This window comes from Lepus europaeus, chromosome 5 (genome assembly GCF_033115175.1).
Source record: "Lepus europaeus isolate LE1 chromosome 5, mLepTim1.pri, whole genome shotgun sequence".
Taxonomy (NCBI): domain Eukaryota; kingdom Metazoa; phylum Chordata; class Mammalia; order Lagomorpha; family Leporidae; genus Lepus; species Lepus europaeus.
This window is the reverse complement of record NC_084831.1, coordinates 134,908,903-134,928,577: the sequence shown is the minus strand read 5'-3', so window position 1 is coordinate 134,928,577 and position 19,675 is coordinate 134,908,903. Positions and strand designations below refer to the sequence as shown.

Here is a 19,675-nt window from a genome sequence, read left to right as displayed (position 1 = left end):
TACCAAAAAATGGAGAAATCTTCCATGCTCGTGGATTGGAAGAATCAGTATCATCAAAATGTCCATTCTCCCAAAAGCAATTTACAGATTCAATGCAATACCAATCAAGATACCAAAGACCTTCTTCTCAGATCTGGAAAAAATGATGCTGAAATTCATATGGAGACACAGGAGACCTTGAATAGCTAAAGCAATCTTGTACAACAAAAACAAAGCTGGAGGCATCACAATACCAGATTTCAGGACATACTACAGGGCAGTTGTTATCAAAACAGCATGGTGCTGGTACAGAAACAGATGGATAGACCAATGGAACAGAATAGAAACACCAGAAATCAATACAAACATCTACAGCCAATTTATATTTGATCAAGGATCTAAAACCAATCCCTGGAGTAAGGACAGTCTATTCAATAAATGGTGCTGGGAAAACTGGATTTCCACGTGCAGAATCATGAAGCAAGGTCACTACCTTTCACCTTACACAAAAATTCACTCAACATGGATTAAAGACTTAAATCTATGACCTGACACCATCAAATTATTAGACAGCATTGGAGAAACCCTGCAAGATATAGGTACTGGCAAAGACTTCCTAGAAAAGACCCTGGAGGCGCAGGCAGTCAAAGCCAAAATTAACTATTGGGATTGCATCAAATTGAGAAGTTTCTGTACTTCAAAAGAAACAGTCAGGAGAGTGAAGAGGCAACCGACAGAATGGGAAAAAATATTTGCAAACTATCTAACAGATAAAGGGTTGATAACCAGAATCTACAAAGAAATCAAGAAACTCCACAACATCAAAACACACTTAAGCGATGGGCCAAGGACCTCAATAGACATTTTTCGAAAGAGGAAATCCAAATGGCCAACAGACACATGAAAAACATTCAAAATCACTAGCAATCAGGGAAATGCAAATGAAAACCTCAATGAGGTTTCACCTCACCCCGGTTAGAATGGCTCACATTCAGAAATCTACCAACAATAGATGCTGGAGAGGATGTGGGGAGAAAGGGACACTAACCCACTGTTGGTGGGAATGCAAACTGGTAAAGCCACTATGGAAGTCAGTCTGGAGATTCCTCAGAAACCTGAACATAACCCTACCATACAACCCAGCCATCCCACTCCTTGGAATTTACCCAAAGGAAATTAAATTGGCAAACAAAAAAGCTGTCTGCACATTAATGTTTATTGCAGCTCAATTCACAATAGCTAAGACCTGGAATCAACCCAAATGCCCATCAACAGTAGACTGGATAAAGAAATTATGGGACATGTACTCTATAGAATACTATACAGCAGTCAAAAACAATGAAATCCAGTCATTTGCAACAAGATGGAGGAATCTGGAAAACATCATGCTGAAAGGGGAGAGGGAGCGGGAAAGGGGAGGGTTGTGGGTGGGAGGGAAATTTTGGGAGGGGGAAGCCATTGTAACCCATGAGCTGTACTTTGAAAATTTATATTCATTAAATAAAAGTTAAAAAAAAAAAAGAAAACATCATGCTGAGTGAATTAAGCCAATCCCAAAGGGACAAATATCATATGTTCTCCCTGATCGGTGACAACTAACTGAGCACCAAAGGGGAAACATGTTGAAGTGAAATGGACACTATGAGAAACAGTGACTTGATCAGCTCTTGTCCTGACTGTTGATGTACAATGTAATACTTTATCCATTTTAGTATTTTTGTCTTATTTTGTTCTAGTACTATTGGTTGAACTCTGTAATTAGCACACAATTATTCTTAGGTGTTTAAATTTTAACTGAAAAGTGATCCCTGTTAAATATAAGAGTGGGAGTAAGAGAAGGAGGAGATATACAATTTGGGACATGCTCAATCGGACTTGCCCCAAATGGTGGAGTTAGAAATGTGCCAGGGGATTCCAATACAATCCCATCAAGGTGGCACATGCCAATGCCATCTCACTAGTCCAAGTGATCAATTTCAGTTCACAGTTGATCACACTGATAGGTCTAAGAGTCAAAGGGATCACACAAACAAGATTAGTGTCTGCTAATACTAACTGATAGAATCGAAAAGGGAGAGAATGATCCGTCATGGGAAGCAAGATACACAGCAGACTCATAGAATGGCAGATGTCCTAAATAGCACTCTGGCCTCAGAATCAACCCTTAAGGCATTTGGTTATGGCTGAAGAGCCCATGAGAGTATTTTAGGCATGGAAATTCAAGACACTCTAGAAAAAAAAAAAAGAAGATCTAAATGAAAGGTCTCTGCAAGTGAGATCCCAGTAGAAAGAACGGGGCCATCAAAGAAGGGCCTCTGAAGGGAGGAGAGAACTTCCACTTTGACTATGACCTTGTCTGAATAAGATCGAAGTCAGCAAACTCAAAAGGCTTCCATAGCCTTGGCAACTCATGACTAGAGCCTAGGGAGATTACTGACGCCATGAACAGGAGTGTCAAATTGTTAAGTCAACAACAGGAGTCACTGTGTACTTAGTTCTCATGTGGGAATCTCTGCCTTAATGTGTTGTCCAATGTGACGTAATGCTATAACTAGTTCTGAAACAGTATTTTTACACTTTGTGTTTCTTTGTGGGTGCAAACTGATGAAATCTTTACTTAATATATACTATATCGATCTTCTGTATATAAAGATAATTGAAAATGAATCTTGATGTGAATGGAATGGGAGAGGGAGCGGGAGATGGGAGGGTCACGAGTGGGAGGGAAATTATGGGGGGACAGCCATTGTAATCCATAAACTGTACTTTGGAAATTTATATTTACTAAATAAAAAAAAGTTAATAATTACTAAAACTCAAATTTAGCTGGAACTGAAAAAAAATAAAGTGAAAAGCATAAAGAAAGATAGGATGGAAGGAAATAGGGTATGAAAGAAGGGAGAGAAGGAAAAGGGGAGGGAAAGACAGATGTAGAGGAAGGGGTAGACAGAGATGAGGAGGAGGAGGAAAGGGAAGAAGGAGAGAAGGAAAGAGGGAGGGAAGGAAGGAAGGGGAGAGGAAGGGAGGGAAGAAGGGTAGAAGGGAGGAAAAGCTTCTCATTCTGGAAATTATTTCTTTTTATAATATATATATCTTTAATTAAATTTATGTTGGTGTGTTAAAAACATTAAGTAAGAAGATGATCACTAAGGAAGTAAGATATCCTGTAACTATTTATAACAAAATGTTTAAAATTCAAAGAGTATGAAACATCATAATTTTTGTAATCGAAGAGCCAAGACTAACAGCGTTGTCTTCCCAGTTTTCATACAAACAGACATCACAGCAGAATAATTCTTACATAAGGAGCACCAGGAAAAGAATTATTAACTTTTGTGTGTACTTTTGCTTCTCGAAATTGTGGGGGAGAACTTTGCCCAGTCAGGAATGAGCAAAAAAAAGAGTGTCTTGTATAATACAGTAAAAAAAGGAACTACTCTAAGGTACTATAATTTGGTATGTATATGTATATACTTTTTTTAAAAAGTGAAATGAGAATTTTGGAGGATAAAATTCAAAATACTCTCAGCAGTAATGATACAAGAGTATAAATTTTCTCACTTTGAGAAACATAGAATAAAATCTTTCCATCTGCATTCTAGGCTTTCCTACATCTTCTGTAAAGAGTGAATCATGCCAGGTCACATCTAAATGACTCAACATTTTGAGCTAAAAAACACTATTTACACAATATACACACTCTTTACTTACAGAGCAAAATACACTTTTATATTAGAAACATGAGATACAGCAGGATTAGTAGCACCATGAAAAAGAATTCTTCCCCCAAACTGCAGTCTTTTATTTTACTGTGCGTGATTCTCCTAACTGACTTTCTAATGTGCCATTTTATGACTGGACAAAGCATAGAGGCTTCATCTTGTAATCCTCAGAATGAATCGCTCAATGCTTTGGCTCTTCAGGGATTCCATGCTCACTGGCATGGGTTCTGGAGTGGACAGACAGTTTAAATAGCCATTTCTTGAAGCAAAGTTGCAAACATTATTGATGTTGCAGAACATGAAAGGCATGGTACTGAAGCAAGGAAGGCCAGCCGTTCCCAAGCCTTGACCATGAGCTCTTTTATTTCCTTGTACGTTCAGGAGGGAGCAGCCATCATAGATGTGAACTGTACCCCGTGGTCATTGTGGTGCATCTGTTGTCTGGCTATGGCATGTGATGATGAATCTGTGGGAAACAGAGGAGGTTCCAGGGGACCTGGGGGACTCTGCAATCCATCTGGGCCAGGGGGTCCATTCAAATCATGGGTACCTGGCTGGCCTGGCAGACTTGGGTCTCCTTTGCATCCTCCTGCACCATCAAAGCCAGGGAGTCCATTGTGTTCCAAATCTCCTGGAGGGCCAATTGGACCTGGTAAGCCTTGAGGCCCTGGTAATCTTGGTGGATCTTTTAACCCAGGTTGGCTGGGACCCCTGGAGGACCAGCATCTCCTTTGATTATAATACTCCATCCCAAAGGACCAAGTAATCCAGGAGAACCTGGTGGTCCAATAAGTCCTAGTTCCCCCTCAGGGCCAGTTGAGCCAGGCATTCCACTTGGTCCTTTCATGCCTGAGAATCCTGGAACACCAGGGAGGCCAGGACCTCCTTTCATTCCATTGAGGCCAGGCCAGCCAGGGTTACCTGGGAGTCCTTGTGGTCCTTGATCTTCCTTCAGATCAGACAAGCCATATTGCCCGGGTGGGCCTGGGTTTCCTCTCTCTCCTTTAATAGCTCCATTTCCAGGGAGACCCCCTAGGACCATCTCGACCTGATAGACCTGGTCTCCTAGGAAGACCTTAGGGCCCAAGGTTGCCTTTGGGGCCTTCTGGAGCTGGGCCTTGATAACCAGGAAGCCCTGGGGGACCTTCCACACCAGGGAAACCCTGAAAGTCTGATTTTCCTTTTGGACCTGGAAGGTCATGCTTTCCTGGCATGCCAGGAAATTCTCCATCACCCCTTTGACTAGAAAGTCCTGGGAGTCCAGGGGCTCCTGGGATTCCAAATCCTGGTTGACCTGGTTCACCCTTCTGTCCAGCTGGTCCAGGAATACCATCTTGACCTGCTTTGCACTTTTCACCTGGAGGCCCTGGTGACCAAGGATGACCTCCACCACCTACAGGACCAGGTTCTCCTGGAAGGCCAATGGCATCCTCATTGGGCATTTCCACAAGAATATGTCATGGGTTTCTAAAAGCAACACAGCTAAAATCAACCTCATTACCATCCTGACAGCCCTACTACTTGCCACTTGATGTCTTCCTCCACCCACTACAGGGAAACAACAAAATGTATGACTTGGAATAATTATGCACCGACTAAGCACAGTCTTCAAGGTTATTTGGCTTTTATTCTATGAGAACAAGGTTGTAACTCAATAAACTATATATAACTAAAAGCAATGAAAATAATTCTTATCAATACAAATACAGATTATGCCCACGTGGGGAGGTTTAATTGGGTCCCCTCTCCACTGTGGAAAAAGCCAATTTTCCCTTCATTTGCATATTCATTTCAATATTCCTGATCCATAAATGCATGCTGTTCTTTATTTTTTTTTTTAAATCACCCAACACTTTATTAAACGCAAGGCAAGATTTACTGTCCTTGCCTTCGTTGTACACAGCTGAAGCAGGAGCCCAGGGAGGGGAGACTGCATGGTTTTCCTTGGTAGGGAAGGTGTGCGCCCTGCAGTCCTATCCGGTTTGGGGAAGCTTAGCCCATGTTCTGTCGGTTTCCATAGCCCCTTGGATGGGTGTCCTTCCAGTCATCCCACTCCCTTGCTCGGTGGATTGTGTTTTCGTCCTCCTCTTCCTCATTTTGTTCTTTGTCTTCCTGTTGTTGAGCTGATCTTTTGAACTCAGCTGGGGTCTTGGCTATTCCTTGATCTGGAAATGCTCCGTACTTGCGATGCTGATCGTACCAGTCGCTCACAGTCATGGTTGCCAGACTCGGATAGCCAGCTCCAAACACTTTGGCTTGGGTAGCATTCCGAGTGAGAATGAAGGGTTTCATTGGAGGCCTTTCCTGATGAGATGAGTGAGATGTTGATGCCTCTTTGGAAGAGTCTTTTTCTCTCAGGATTCTTATCTCCTGGTCAATGCTCTCAATCTCTTCCAAGCTGATACCAATCCACCTCCGAAGGTGAAGGCGATAATATTCACGAACACAGTCGTCATCTGCTTGACCACTTTCCACAGCAGATTTCAGTGCCGACAACCTATTCTCCACCTCCTTCTTCTGCTTGTATCTCTCTATTTTAGCCTGTCTTTGAGATGCCATAGCAACGAGGTTAGGATAGGCCATGGAGGAACTAGTAGTGCTATTTTCAGCTGAGTTGTTCCTGATTTTGGGCAGCTGAAACTCTGCCACATGATAGTAATGGCACTGAGTTAGGTAGTTTATAAAATGTTCTCGGGCCCGCTGCAAATGATCTAGGCGCTTGCTGGGGTTCACTTGTTTCATGGTGAGGGCTCCTTGAAACGCTGGCACCATCAAGTACTTCAGATCGGTGGAAGCAATCTCTTCCAAATCTTCATTTTGGCTGAACAAGTCGAGCTGCGTTAACATTTCGGCGGCTTTCCCAAGGAGGTCTAATCCCTTGAACACTTTGTCCTGGACCATCCGGGAACCGGTGGGTTCAGTTGCTACTTCTACTTGGTCCAGGAGCTGCTTGCTGGTTTCAAACAGCTTGGGCAGCCGCGGCAGCCGTAACTCTTCTTCTGATGCTGCCATCTTGGGGGAGGGCATGCTGTTCTTCAAATTTCCTTTCAAACTGTGGAACAAGTTAAATGTTAATGTTTATGAGAGTCATGATCTTACCACTTTTCAAAATTGTCTTTTATCACTTCTACCAAGGAATAATTATAGTTATCATCATAGTTTACCCCTGAAACACAACGAAAGTCACCTTTGCCTCTCTGACCCTTGTACCTCCTATCTAACAGTCGAAAAGTCCTATCAAGTTTCTGTCTTTGGTGCAGAGCAAACAGCACAGAGCACAGTGTTGACTATGTGTAAAAGTCAGGCTGCAGAGGGAGACCGCCAGAGTTGAATTTGACTCTGCTGCACCACCTGGAGCAAGTCATTTAATCTCTCTTAGTCCCGGTTACTTTTTTATAAAATGTGGAAATAACACTTTAGCATTGTTGTAAGGAAGAATCAATATGTGTAAAGCAGTTAGTCCAGTGCCTAGGATATAGCAAATGGTCACCAAAAGGTAACTATCGCTAGTACCTTGTAGGTTCATCTGTCTCTTACTTTCCCCATCTCTCTCTGGCCAGTTCAGGCCCATTTAATTTCTCATCCAGGTTACCACAACCTGGCTTCCCAAGCCCTGGCTCCATTTAACCCATCTATACTCCTATTTCCAGAATAATTTGTGGGTGTTGCCATTCTCTGTAGTGGTCATAGTAAGCGGACAGCAAACAAAGAAGCTCTTACATTCTCCTATCCCCCAATGTCCCAGTCTCAAACATTGCTTCCCATCTCAGAAAATTTCATATGAAGGCTGTAGGCTACTACAACTCTAGTGTTGTCTGTCATTCCATAAGAAAGAATAAATTACTATTTTTAAATAGTCCCAAGTTGAGAGTATTTTACTTCAAAACAAAATATACTTATCCCTCCAAAAGAACTTGATTAGGCATTTTTAAAATTTTGCTTTCATTTTATTTGAAAGGCAGAGAGACAGAAATAGTAAAACAGATGAAGAGATCTTTCATCTTCTGGTTTACTCCCCCAAATGCCCAAAACAGCCAGATATGGGCAAGGCCAAAGCCAGGAGCCCAGAACTCAATCTGGGTCTCCCACATGCTACTAGGGACCCAAGTACTTGAGCCATCATCTTGCTGCTTCCTGGGGTACACATTTGCAGGAAGCTAGAATTGGGAGTGGAGTAGCCAGGACTTGAACCAGCCACTTTGAAATAGGTTGCAGGTGTCCAAAGCAGTGATATAACCCATGTGCCAACATCTGACCCTTGATTAGACATTTTAAAGGGACTTAAATCTGTATGTCAACAGGGAAAAGGTCACGATTTCACTTTTGTTTCAACTGAACATGGCATGATTTTTGAACAAATTTTCCACAGAATAAAAGTGACACTACTTAAGTAATTTTGTTCATTTTAGACATCCATCTTCATGGATGTGCAAGCAACCTTTATAGACTGTGGTTCTTTTCAGTGCGGCTTAGTGAACAGAGAATGAGCAGGTACAACAAGAAATTTATGAAAAATGCTAAGATTAAGCATCAGCAACAAAAGAGCACCCATGTAAACAAAATGCTCTTCTGTAAAAGCTACACTATAAAACCAAGACATAGAAGGAATCAAAAGAATGGGGCCAGGCTTTGGCCTAGTAGCTAAGATACCAACAGGGATACACACATCTGTATCAGAGTCACCCGGTTCAAATCCCAGCTTCCTGCCAACAGGCACCCTGGGAGGCAGCATATAATGGCTCAAGTAGTTGGTTCCCTGCCATCTACATGGGAGATCTGAATTGAGTTCCAGGTTCTTGGTGTCAGCCTGACCTAACTCCACACGTTGCAGGCAATTGGGGAGTGAACTAGTTTCTCAGTATATCTTGCTCTCTCTGTAACAAATAAAGTAAATAAATAAATTACAATGTTTTTAGAAAAGAATCAAAGGGAGATGTTCCAGGTCATTCAAGGAGAAGAACAGTGGTTGTGGAATAGAAATATTATTAAATGTACTTTGGTGCAACTTGGCAATGCTTATCGAAAGTTTAGATGCACATATCATTTAACACATAATTACACATCTTAGAATTTTATCCTATAGAAATAGTCATGTGTACAAAAATATTTATCCAGCTTTAGAAACAGAAGGAGGGGCCTGTGCTGTGGCATGGCGTATAAAGCTGCCGCCTGCAGTGCTGGCATCCCATATGGGTGCCGGTTCAAGTCCCAGCTGCTCCACTTCTGATCCAGCTCTCTGCTATGGCCTGGGAAAGCAGTGGAAGATGGCCCAAGTTCTTGGGCCCCTGCAGCCGCATGGGAGATACAGAAGAAGCTTCTGGCTCCTGGCTTTGAATCGGCACAGCTCTGGCTGTTGCTGCCAATTCAGGAGTGAACCAGTGGATGGAAGACGTCTCTCTCTCTCTCTCTCTCTCTCTCTCTCTCTCTCTCTCTCTCTCTCTTTCTCTCTCTTTCTCTCTCTCTCTCTGCTTCTCCTTCTCTCTCTGTTTGGCTCTGACTTTCAAATAAATAAATAAATCTAAAAAAAAAAAACAGAAGAAAATGTAAATACAATGTGTCAGTAGTGGAAAATTGAATAATTTGGGTAGCATCTCTACTACAGTGAAAAGAAAATTAAAGCCAAACTGTCATGACAAGGAAAAGTTTTGGTTCACCTAATTGGAGTCCAATGATGAGGATGACTCCAGGATCCACTAAATCCAGTGGCTTCAGCACTATTTCTCTACAATGCCTTTGGATCTGCTCTTCTCCCTGGACTGGCCACATCCTCAGTAGTTAAAATTGCAGACAACAATCTGCAGAACTAGAGACACTACAGAACTCTTCCGGGAGAATCTGGAAGACAGCTGTAACAGTTTGTTTACCCATTCTTCCTGGTCACATGCCCACCTGGTTAGTGACCACATTTCCCAGACTTCCTCTCAGTTAATGTAACCATGCAACCAAGCTCTTGCAAATGGAATGTGAATGGAATTACTGTCTAAAATTCCTCCTTCATTGACTTAAAAGGAAAACTCCTTATTCCAGACTTCTTCACTTTCTCTTCTCTGCAAACAACCCAACTTCAACCATGCATGGAAGAACAAAATTCTAAGAGATAACCAAGCACCAAGATAAAAAGAACTAAGTTCCTTGAATGATCCAGTCCACAAAGCTGCCTTACCAACCTAGACTTGTCAAATTGTCACATAATAGAGAAAAAACTTTTGTCTTATTTGATCCATTGTGTTTGTGGGTCTCTTTATTATATCAGCTTAGCCTTTGTACTAACTAATATTATATAGAATCTCCAGTAAATGTCTCCTCACATCTCACATCTTCATGGTCATGCATCAGTGTCTTCTCCCAAGGCAGTAATTTACATGGGATAGGATTTCCTTTATGCCAAAAGACTACACACCTGGAGCTGAAAATGGTTCAGCTTTTTCAGAGACATAGAACTGCATAGAGGAAGGGAGATCCGGGGGGGGGGGGGGGGGGGGGCGGGAATGGAAATTTTATTTAAAAAGAAGAGAGATGGGAAGAATGGGTGCTGAACAGAGAGACACCAATATCCACTTTATTATTAAACTTTATACAGCTCTTAGAATGATCATCATCTATATGTATTAACATAGAAAAAGTCCACACCTACATGTGCAAAATATGCTATAATAAAATAGCTTGGATTTCCTCCTCACCCCACTTTGAGATGAGAAAATGACAACAATTATAGCAGAGAACTTCAACAGATTTCCACTACCATATATCCTTATCTATCTGCTGCTATAGCTGTATAATTTCTTTCTTGTTACTACAGATAAACTACCTGTGGTCCCAAGTTCAATTCTTGTATAGGGCCATGGGCTCAATCCTTTCCCCTCCCCAAGGACATCACTCCTATATCCTCCTCTCAAAGTGTTGATTTATCATTTCTTGGGATCCTTCACTACATGATACAAATATGCTACAATATTTTTCATTTAAAAAAAAAAAACTCTTCCTAACCATACATCCCCTTCAGTTAACATTTTATACATGACAGTGATATGATATAATTTACAATTTAGAATTAACATTCTGGAGAATGAATTATTCTGAGAATGAGAGCAAATGTAAGTAAAGAGACTAGTTGAAAGTCTGTTTGGAGAAGAATAGTTCCATCAGTGGGACCCCTGCTGTGGCTTAGTGGGTAAATCTGCCACCTGCAATGCCAGCGTCCCATATGGGCACTGGTTCCAGTCCTGGCTGCTCCACTTCCAATCCAGCTCTCTGCTTTGCCCTGGGAAAGCTGTAGAAAAGGGCCCTACATGTGAGAGACTCAGAATAAGCTTCTGGCTCCTGGCTTCAAATCAGCCCAACTCCTATTGTGGATATTTGGGGAGTGAACCAGCGGAAGAGAGAGGAAGACCTCTCTCTCTCTCTCTCTCTCTCTCTCTCTCTCTCTCTCTCTGCCTCTCTGTAACTCTACCTTCCAAATAAATAAATAGTTAAAAAAAAAAAAAAGAATAGTTCCAACAGTAACAAATTGGATAACATTGACCAACCTTATACTGTACTTTTTGGAGGCTGGAAAACCATTACAGAATAAGCCAAAGTAAGGAGAATCAACAGCTAGATGCTTTTTTTTTATTAGTTCCATAGTCAGGAAAAGCATCACTACAAAAGGGTTATGTGGTTCAACATACACAAATCAATTATGGTAATTGTTAGTAAAATGCTGGCACAGTCTTATCTGTGGTGCCAACTATGCCTCAGATGCCATCTTAGGCCCTGGCCCCCATCACCATGTTGCATGGCCCCCATAACCACGTTGCATAGTAGGCTCCACCCCCACCTTAACGGAATTCGCTACTCCTACTTCCCTGCCCACTCCCCAGCAAGGGTTTAAGAGGACATGTTCCCAAACACATGCTCTCTTGATCTCTCGTAGGCTCTCCTCCTCTCTCTTACTCTCTTTCCCTCTCCTCTCTTACCTTCTCACCCTCTCTCCCCAGCCCTTTGGACTTACCCCTAGCCAACAATATACCTTTCCTCTAACTCTGGTGTTTGGTGTGTTTCATGGCAGCCTTACATTGGTGCCGTGACTCGGATCCAAGCTCCCTCATTGACTTTGCTCTCCATTCAGGATTTGAGGTGCCTTAGAGTCCTGGATTTCTGCCAGCCACAAAACACACTCCCAGAACTCCTTCCACTCCACCAAACACTTCATGATCTCCATCCCCACATCGTCCTATCAAGTCCTGAGGTAAGAAAGACGTGGATTGAGAAATTCTCACAATGACCTCCACTATGGGTTGCAGGTCCTCTCTGCTTCATCTCAAAGTCCTGGTACCAGGCACCACAACTCCCATGGCCTCATGCCTCTACAGACTGTGTCTGGGCAACAGTGGGTGTGGGTGATGACTCAATCCCCTGTTTCTCTTCTATGGGCTAAACCCTGGGATCCAGTGGGTGCATGGGTGACGATCCCTGCCCTCTGTTCCTATATCATCCCGTCAGACAGCTGAGATCTCTGGGATGCCTGATATCTGCCGATCCGACTCTACAGATCACCATGGAATTTGCTTCGTCTTGCATTCTGTCCAATTCTCCTCTCAGCTGTCTTCAAAGTAATATGGTCCCTTTCAAACTGGCTCCAGACCTCAAATACTGCTGCCTCATCTTTCTTTGTAATCAGACATGGCCCACATAGGACCTTAATAATCAATCAAAGTAGCCCCTCAATGGTACATTTGACCCTGATATAATTCAGGATCTTTATCACTTCTGTGAACATTGGGGAAAATGGAAGGAGAGCCCATATGTTCAAGCTTTTTCCTATCTTTGATCTAAACCTCCTATGTGTACTTCCTGCTCTCCAGCCCAGATCTCTTTGGCCTCCAAAGTTCCCACTAGAGGTCAAGGGTCTGAGCCAAAACCCCTTTCTTCTACATTCACAGCCCCAGCTCTTGATGTCTCAGCTCATTGTACCTACCCCCTCTGCCCAGGAATTCTGACCTAATCTCAGGACCAGACCTTGTCCAAAGTCAGTCTTATCAATAATCCTCTCTAAAACCCTCCTCCCAGAGAGGCAAGGGCGAATTTGGGAATGGGCCATTTCCATGCCTTCACTCTCAGGCCCTAGTCCTCCAACTGATCTTTGCCTCTCCCACTCCTGTTCCTATTTTACCATAAGAATAACAAGGGAGTAGTGATCCCATCCTTCTGAGTTCCCTGTTTACTGCAAAACAAATTAGATATCCTACCCTTTTGATGACTCTTTTGTTTTATCATGAGCAAGTCAGACAGGATAATCAGGTCTTTGGAATACCAAGCTGACTTGCCAGGTCTCCTCAATTCCTACAATCTCAATTTCCTGGTACCATTAGCAAGCATTTCCTAGACTGGCCCTTCAAACCAGCCAGCTCACCAGGTTAATTAGACTTTGGTCCTAAGTGCCATGGCCCAACCACCAGTGTTACTCTACACCCACCCTAATGGTATTCACTGCTCCTACTTCCCTGCCCATCCCCCAAGCAGGACCTGTTCGTGAACATGTGCTGTCTCTCTTGATCTCTCTCTTATGCTCTCTTTTTTTCCAACTTTTATTTAATAAATATAAATTTCCAAAGTACAACTTTTGAATTATAATAGCTCTCCTACCCTCTCGCCCTCTCCCCCAGGCCCATTGGACTTCTCCTACCCAACTCCATACCTTTCCTTTAACTCTGGTGTTTGCTGTGTTTTGTGGCAGCCTTACAGTGATATACAATATGAACACAATGGAAGATAAAAATCATACAGTCATCTAAAGAGATGCAGAAAAAGCATTTTAAAAATCCACCACCCTTCATAAAAACTCTCAACAAACTAGGCATAGAAGGGAATTTAACTCAACATAACAAGGGCTGTATATAAACATTCCCACAGCTCAAGTTATACTCAATGGCAACAAGCTGGAAATTTTTCCACTAAGAGTATAAAAGTGCCCACTCTTACCACTTTCATTTAGCATAGTACTGGGAATCCTAGTCAGAGTAAATAAACAAGTAAAAGAAATAAAAAGCAAAAAATCAGAAAGGAAGACATAAAATTTTCTCAGTTTGCAGATGCCTTGTGAGGGTCCTCTTCCTAGTGTCCATCTTCTCATTGTATCCCCACAAGGCAGAGAGCCAGATCTAGTCCCTTTTTCTTCTTATAATCCTATTATAATCCTAATCTTATTATGAAGGATCCATACTAATGTCCTCACCGAAACCAAATCCCTCCCAAAGACTCTAATTCCATCCCATTAAGAGTCAGCATTTCAACATATGAATTTGGGGGAAGAATTATAAACATGCAGCCTATAGCAAGGATTTTATATGGAAATAGAAAAAATAAACCTGAAATTCAGTTGGAACCACAGAAGACCCTAAATACGTTAAAACAAACAAACAAACAAAAAAAAAACTTGTGAAAGAAGAGCAAAACTGCAAGCATCATAGTTTGATTTCAAACCTTATTGCAAAGCTACAGTAATTAAAACAGTCTCCTACTGTCATAAATACATACAAATATGCCAATGGAACAGAATAAAAAGCAAAAAAATGAGTTTACAAATTTATGGAAAGCTGATTAGTGTGCCAAGTATAGACAATGCAGAAAGAATAGACTCTCTGATAAATAAAGCTAGAAAACATGCAAATGAAATTGGACCTTTTTTTTTATACCACATACAAAATAAAACAAAATGGGAGCTTGACAGTAGGCTAAGCCTCTGCCTGCATCACGGGCATCCCATATGGACACTGGTTGGTGTCCAGGCTGCTCCTTTTTCAATCTAGCCCTCTGCTTATGGCCTGGGAAAGCAGTAGAAGATGGGCCAAGTGCTTGGGACCCTGCACCCACATGGGAGACCTGAAAGAAGCTCCTGGCTCCTAGCTTCAGATTGGCCTAGCTCTGGTCATTTGGGGAATTAGCCAATGAATGGAAGACCTTTCTTTGTCTGTTTCTTCCTTCCTCTGACTGTAACTCTACCTCTCAAATAAAATTTTTTTCAAAAAAAATGAAACAAAACAGATTCAATATATAAATGTAAGAGCTGAAACTGAAACTTCTAGATGAAAGCAGGAGGAAAACCTTTGACATTGGTCAAACAATTTTCTGGATATGACACAGAAATAAAGAGCAAACAGATTATTGGGATTGCATAAAACTAAAACCTTCTGTCATATAAAGGAAACAGTCAACAAAATGGGAAGATAATGTGCAGAATGTATGGAAATATTTGTAAGCTATATAGCTGGTTGGAGGTTAATAGGAAAAAATTAACCTGATTTTAAAAGGAGCGAAGGACTTAAATAGTCATTTCTTCAAAAAAGTCATACAAACAACCAATAGAAACATGAAAATAAGCCCAACATCATTAGCCATCAGGAAAATGCAATTGAAATCACAAAGATCTATCACCTCACACCTGTTAGGATGGCTATTGGAAAAATGTGTGTGTGTGTGTGTGTGTGTTGGCAAGGATGTAGAAAAATCAGAATACTGTACACTGTTGGTGGGGACGTAAATCAGTGCAGTCATTACAGAAAATGGTACCAAGTCCTCAAAATATTAAAAATAAAACTACCATATGATCCATCAACCTTACTTTTAGATATATATCCAAAAGAATAGAAATCAGGAATGCAAAGTGATATCTGAGCCCCCATGTGTATCATATATTTTTCATAATATCCAGGATTTGAAAACAACCTGAACATCAATTGATATGTAAAAAGTAGTATATGTACTTTAGAATGAAGGCAACTCTGCTATATGTGAGAACATGGATGAACCTGGAGAATATTATGCTAAGAGAAGTAACCAGTCACAGAAGAACAAGTACTGCATGCTGCCACTTACATGAAGTATCTAAAATAGTAAAACTCACAGAAGCAGAAAGCAGTCAGATGGTTGCCAAGGGTTGAGAACAGAGGACAGGGAGTTGTATTACACTCAAGGGAGCAAAGTGTCAGTGATACCGGATGAAAAAGCTCTAGAGATTTACTGCACAACATGGTGCCTTAGTTAACAATACCGCATCGTGCACTTAAAATTTTTTGTTAAGATAATAGATCTCATATGTGTTTTTACAACAAACAAAATAGGAAAACTAAACAGAGACAAGGAAGCTCAGGGGGGTGGACATGTGCAATATTGTCATTGTGGTGATGGTTTCATAAGTATATGCATGTGTCCAATCTCACCAAATAGAACATATTGCTATGTGTAGCTTTTTGTATATCAATTATAATGATCGCAGCTCTTGTACTGTCAAGGAACAGATTAACACATTATTATTTTTACTATTTTCTTTTTTTTTAAAGATTTATTTATTTATTTGAAAGTCAGTTACACAGAGAGAGAAGGAGAGGCAGAGGGAGAGAGAGAGAGAGGTCTTCCATCCACTGGTTCACTCCCCAATTGGTCGCAACGGCAAGAGCTTCGCCAATCCGAAGCCAGAAGCCAGGAACTTCTTCTGGGTCTCCCACGTAAGTGCAGGGGCCCAAGGACTTGGGCAATCCTCTACTGTTTTCCCAGGCCATAGCAGAGAGCTGGATCGGAAGTGGAGCAGCTGGGATCTGAACTGGCATCCATATGGGATGCCAGCGCTGCAGGTGGTGGCCTAGCCTGCTAAGCCACAGTGCTGGCTCCTCTTTTTACTATTTTCTTGTTCTACTTAATACCATTGGTTGAACTCTTTACTTAACACAGAATTATTCTTAGGTATTTAAATCCAATTGAAAATTGATCTCTGTTAAAAATAAGAGAGGGAATAAGAGGTGGAGGCAATGTACAGTTCGGTACACGTTCTCTCAGACTTACTCCTAAAGGTAAAGCTAAAAACTTGCCAGGGGACTCCATTAACTTGGCAGGTACCAATGCCATCTTACTAGTTAAAGTGATCAGTTTAAGGGCATAAATGATCATAAATATAGGAATAAGTGCTAAAGGGATCACATAAATAAGGCCAAGTGTCTGCTAATAATAATAGATATAATTAAAAAGGAGAGAATGATCCAACATGGGAAGCAGGATACACAGCAGACTCATAGAATGACAAATGCCCTAAATAGCATTCTGGCCTCTGAATCAGCCTTTAAAGCATTTGGTTCTGGCTAAAAAGCCCATGAGAGCATTTCAGGCATGGAAAGCCAAAGACACCATGGCAAAAAATGAACTACATGAAAGATCTCTGTGAGTGAGATCCCAGTGGAAAGAAGGGGCCATCAAAGAAGGAGGCACCTTTCTCTGAAGGGAAGAGAGAACTTCCACTTTGATTATGGCCTTGTCTAAATAATGTCGGAGTTTGTGGACTCAAAAGGCTTCCATAGCCTTGTCAACTCATGACAAGAGCCTTGGGTGATCACTGACATCATAAATAAGAGTGTCAATTGTTAAATCAACAATGGGAGTCACTGTGTGCTTGCTCCTCATGTAGGAATTATATGAGAATTATATGAGAATTAACAGTCAAACTAGTCTTCAAACAGTACTTTATATTTTGTGTGTTTGTGTGGGTGCAAACTGTTGAAATCTTTTCTTAGTACAGAGTTGATCTTCTGTATATAAAGATAATTAAAAACGAATCTTAATGAAGAATGGGATGGGAGAGGGAGTAAGAGGTGGGAGGGCAGGTATCGGGGAAAGAACTGCTATAATCCAAAAGCTGTACCTATGAAATTTATATTCATTAAATAAAATCCTTCTAAAAATATTATAAATATAGCAATGAAACTTTAAAAAAAAAAAAGAAGTATGAGGTGGACATCTGGCTGGTGTCTAAGATGCCAGTTAGTACAGCTGTATCCTACATACAGCTTGGGAGTGCTTAGGATGACGTTCTGGCCATGCTCCATATTCCAGCTTCCTGCTAAATCAGACCTTGGGAGACAGTGGTGACGGCTCAAGTACTTAGGTCCCTACCACCCCTATGGGAGACCTCAATTGTACTCTTGGCTCTCAGCTTCAGCCTGGCCCATCCCTGGTCATTTCAAGTGTATGAGGAGCGGATGGGAGCTCTCTCTAAATCTCTGTCTTCCTCTCAAATGAATAAGTAATTTTTTTAAAAAAAAAAAAAAGCTTTTTTAAAAGAATTGTGTGTTTGTAAATGTTTAACACACAGTTCAGGGTAAGGGGAGCCAGTATTTTGCCAATTTTCATTGTGTAAATATTCCCACCATGACCGATGTTAAACAATATTATTGAACTTGGAAGAGATACACACATTCTCTCCGTGCAAACCAACTCTAGAACAACATTAGATGAGGACATTTTGGAGACAATTATATTGACTTTCTTAGATGTGGTAGCAGTGCTAAAATTCCATAGGAATGCCCCCTTTCTTGTGAGATACATAGCACAATACCATGGTGGTATCCTGATGCTTGCAGATTACTTTCAGAAAGCTTGGCAAAAGAGAAGTGTGTGTGTGTGTGTGTGTAGAGAGCAGAAAAACATCATAACAGACGATTAATACTTTGTAACCTCCAATACTACAGTAATAAAAATGTGGGTTAAGATCTTCAAAAGAAAAAAATCAATTTGTTGTCAATGGAAGATTTCATATTAAAATCTATTTTAATTTTAATTTTCTATTGAAAAGAGGATAAAACCTTGCCATATCTGGCTCATGCTCTCAAGTTTGACATTTAGCTAAACTGAGTCAACCCGGGGTTGCACTTTCCAGTTAGAGCTTCTCTGATCCACTTTCTTACATTATCTTACCTTCTTGTTTGCTGCAGGTATTTGCATTTGTGACTTTTTGCTGGCAAGTGGAACAGTGGGTTAAGTTGCCACTTTCATCACTGGCATCCCATACCAGAGTCCAGGGTCAAGTCCCAGCTGCTCCACTTTGGAAGGCACCTTAGGATGGCCCATGTGCTTGGGTCCCTTTCACCCATGTGCAAGACCCAGATGTAGTTCCTGGCTTCTGGCTTCAGCCTGGTCCAGCCCTGGCTATTGCAACCATTTGGGAAGTGATCCAGTGGCTGGAAGATCTATGTGTGTATGTGTGCTTGTGTGTGTGTTTCTTTCTCTCTCTCTTCTGCCTTTCAAATATGATAATTAAGAAAAAGAAACCATTCAATGAACCATATTGGAAAATATGCCTGAACACAGAATCTATGAAGATCTGTTACATCAGCGTTCAAGCACTCAGTGGGAATAATAAAAATGATGCCAGCTTAGTGCTGCTACTGTCACTGCTTCTATAATTGTGCTTCATGGACCCTTGGTTAATATAAAAAAAAAAAAAAAATTCCATGCTTTCTCAACCATATCTGCTAGCTCCCTCTGCAGGCCCAATCTGAAGAATGACACTGCTTGATTTTTTTTTTTTTTTTTTTTTGTAAATTTGAAGCTTAAAATCACACTTCCGAGGCCGGCGCCCTGGCTTAACAGGCTAATCCTCCGCCTTACGGCGCCGGCATCCCAGGTTCTAGTCCCAGTCGGGGCGCCGGATTCTGTCCCGGTTGCCCCTCTTCCAGGCCAGCTCTCTGCTATGCCGGGGGAAGGCAGTGGAGGATGGCCCAGGTCCTTGGGCCCTGCACCTGCATGGGAGACCAGGAGAAGCACCTGGCTCCTGGCTTCGGATCAGCGCGATGCGCGGGCCGCAGCGGCCATTGGAGGATGAACCAACGGCAAAGGAAGGCCTTTCTCTCTGTCTCTCTCTCTATCCACTCTGCCTGTCAAAAAAAAACAAAAACAAAAAACAAACAAAAAGAAATCACACTTCCGGGATTTAAAGAACTACAGACATGGAAATACTTGATGAGAGAATACTCACCTAAATCACCTTCTCCTTTTTTGTAGCTTCTGTGACAATTAAGAGACTTAATGGCACAAGAGTGGGCTTTAGAAGTTCGGTCCCAAAACCACAATTCCTGTGTCCGCTGAGAAGGCTCTGATCTGGGGTGACTTGGCGCCCTCTAAAGGTTACAACGATGAATGTGCAGCTTCCCATGTACTTGCCACAGTTCGTA

The 19,675-nt window shown here is 41.6% G+C and overlaps 1 protein-coding gene and 1 pseudogene across 1 annotated transcript; both read right to left on the bottom strand.

The window, feature by feature from the left end:
• Nucleotides 1-3,307: 3,307 nt before the first annotated feature.
• On the bottom strand, nt 3,308-5,209 carry LOC133760368 (collagen alpha-5(IV) chain-like; annotated as a pseudogene).
• Nucleotides 5,210-5,312: 103 nt separating this feature from the next.
• Nucleotides 5,313-19,661, bottom strand: LOC133760369 (immunoglobulin-binding protein 1-like). Its single transcript, XM_062192724.1, has 2 exons — nt 19,480-19,661; nt 5,313-6,753 (listed from the first exon to the last, which is right to left on the bottom strand). The coding sequence occupies exon 2, from the start codon at nt 6,726-6,728 to the stop codon at nt 5,694-5,696; it is 1,035 nt and encodes a 344-aa protein (XP_062048708.1). The 5' UTR covers nt 6,729-6,753; nt 19,480-19,661; the 3' UTR covers nt 5,313-5,693.
• Between the last annotated feature and the right edge of the window lie 14 nt (nt 19,662-19,675).

Bases quoted from the DNA above. Each gene is read 5' to 3' on its own strand.
- LOC133760369 (XM_062192724.1), bottom strand. From the start codon at position 6,728: ATGCCCTCCCCCAAGATGGCAGCATCAGAAGAAGAGTTACGGCTGCCG.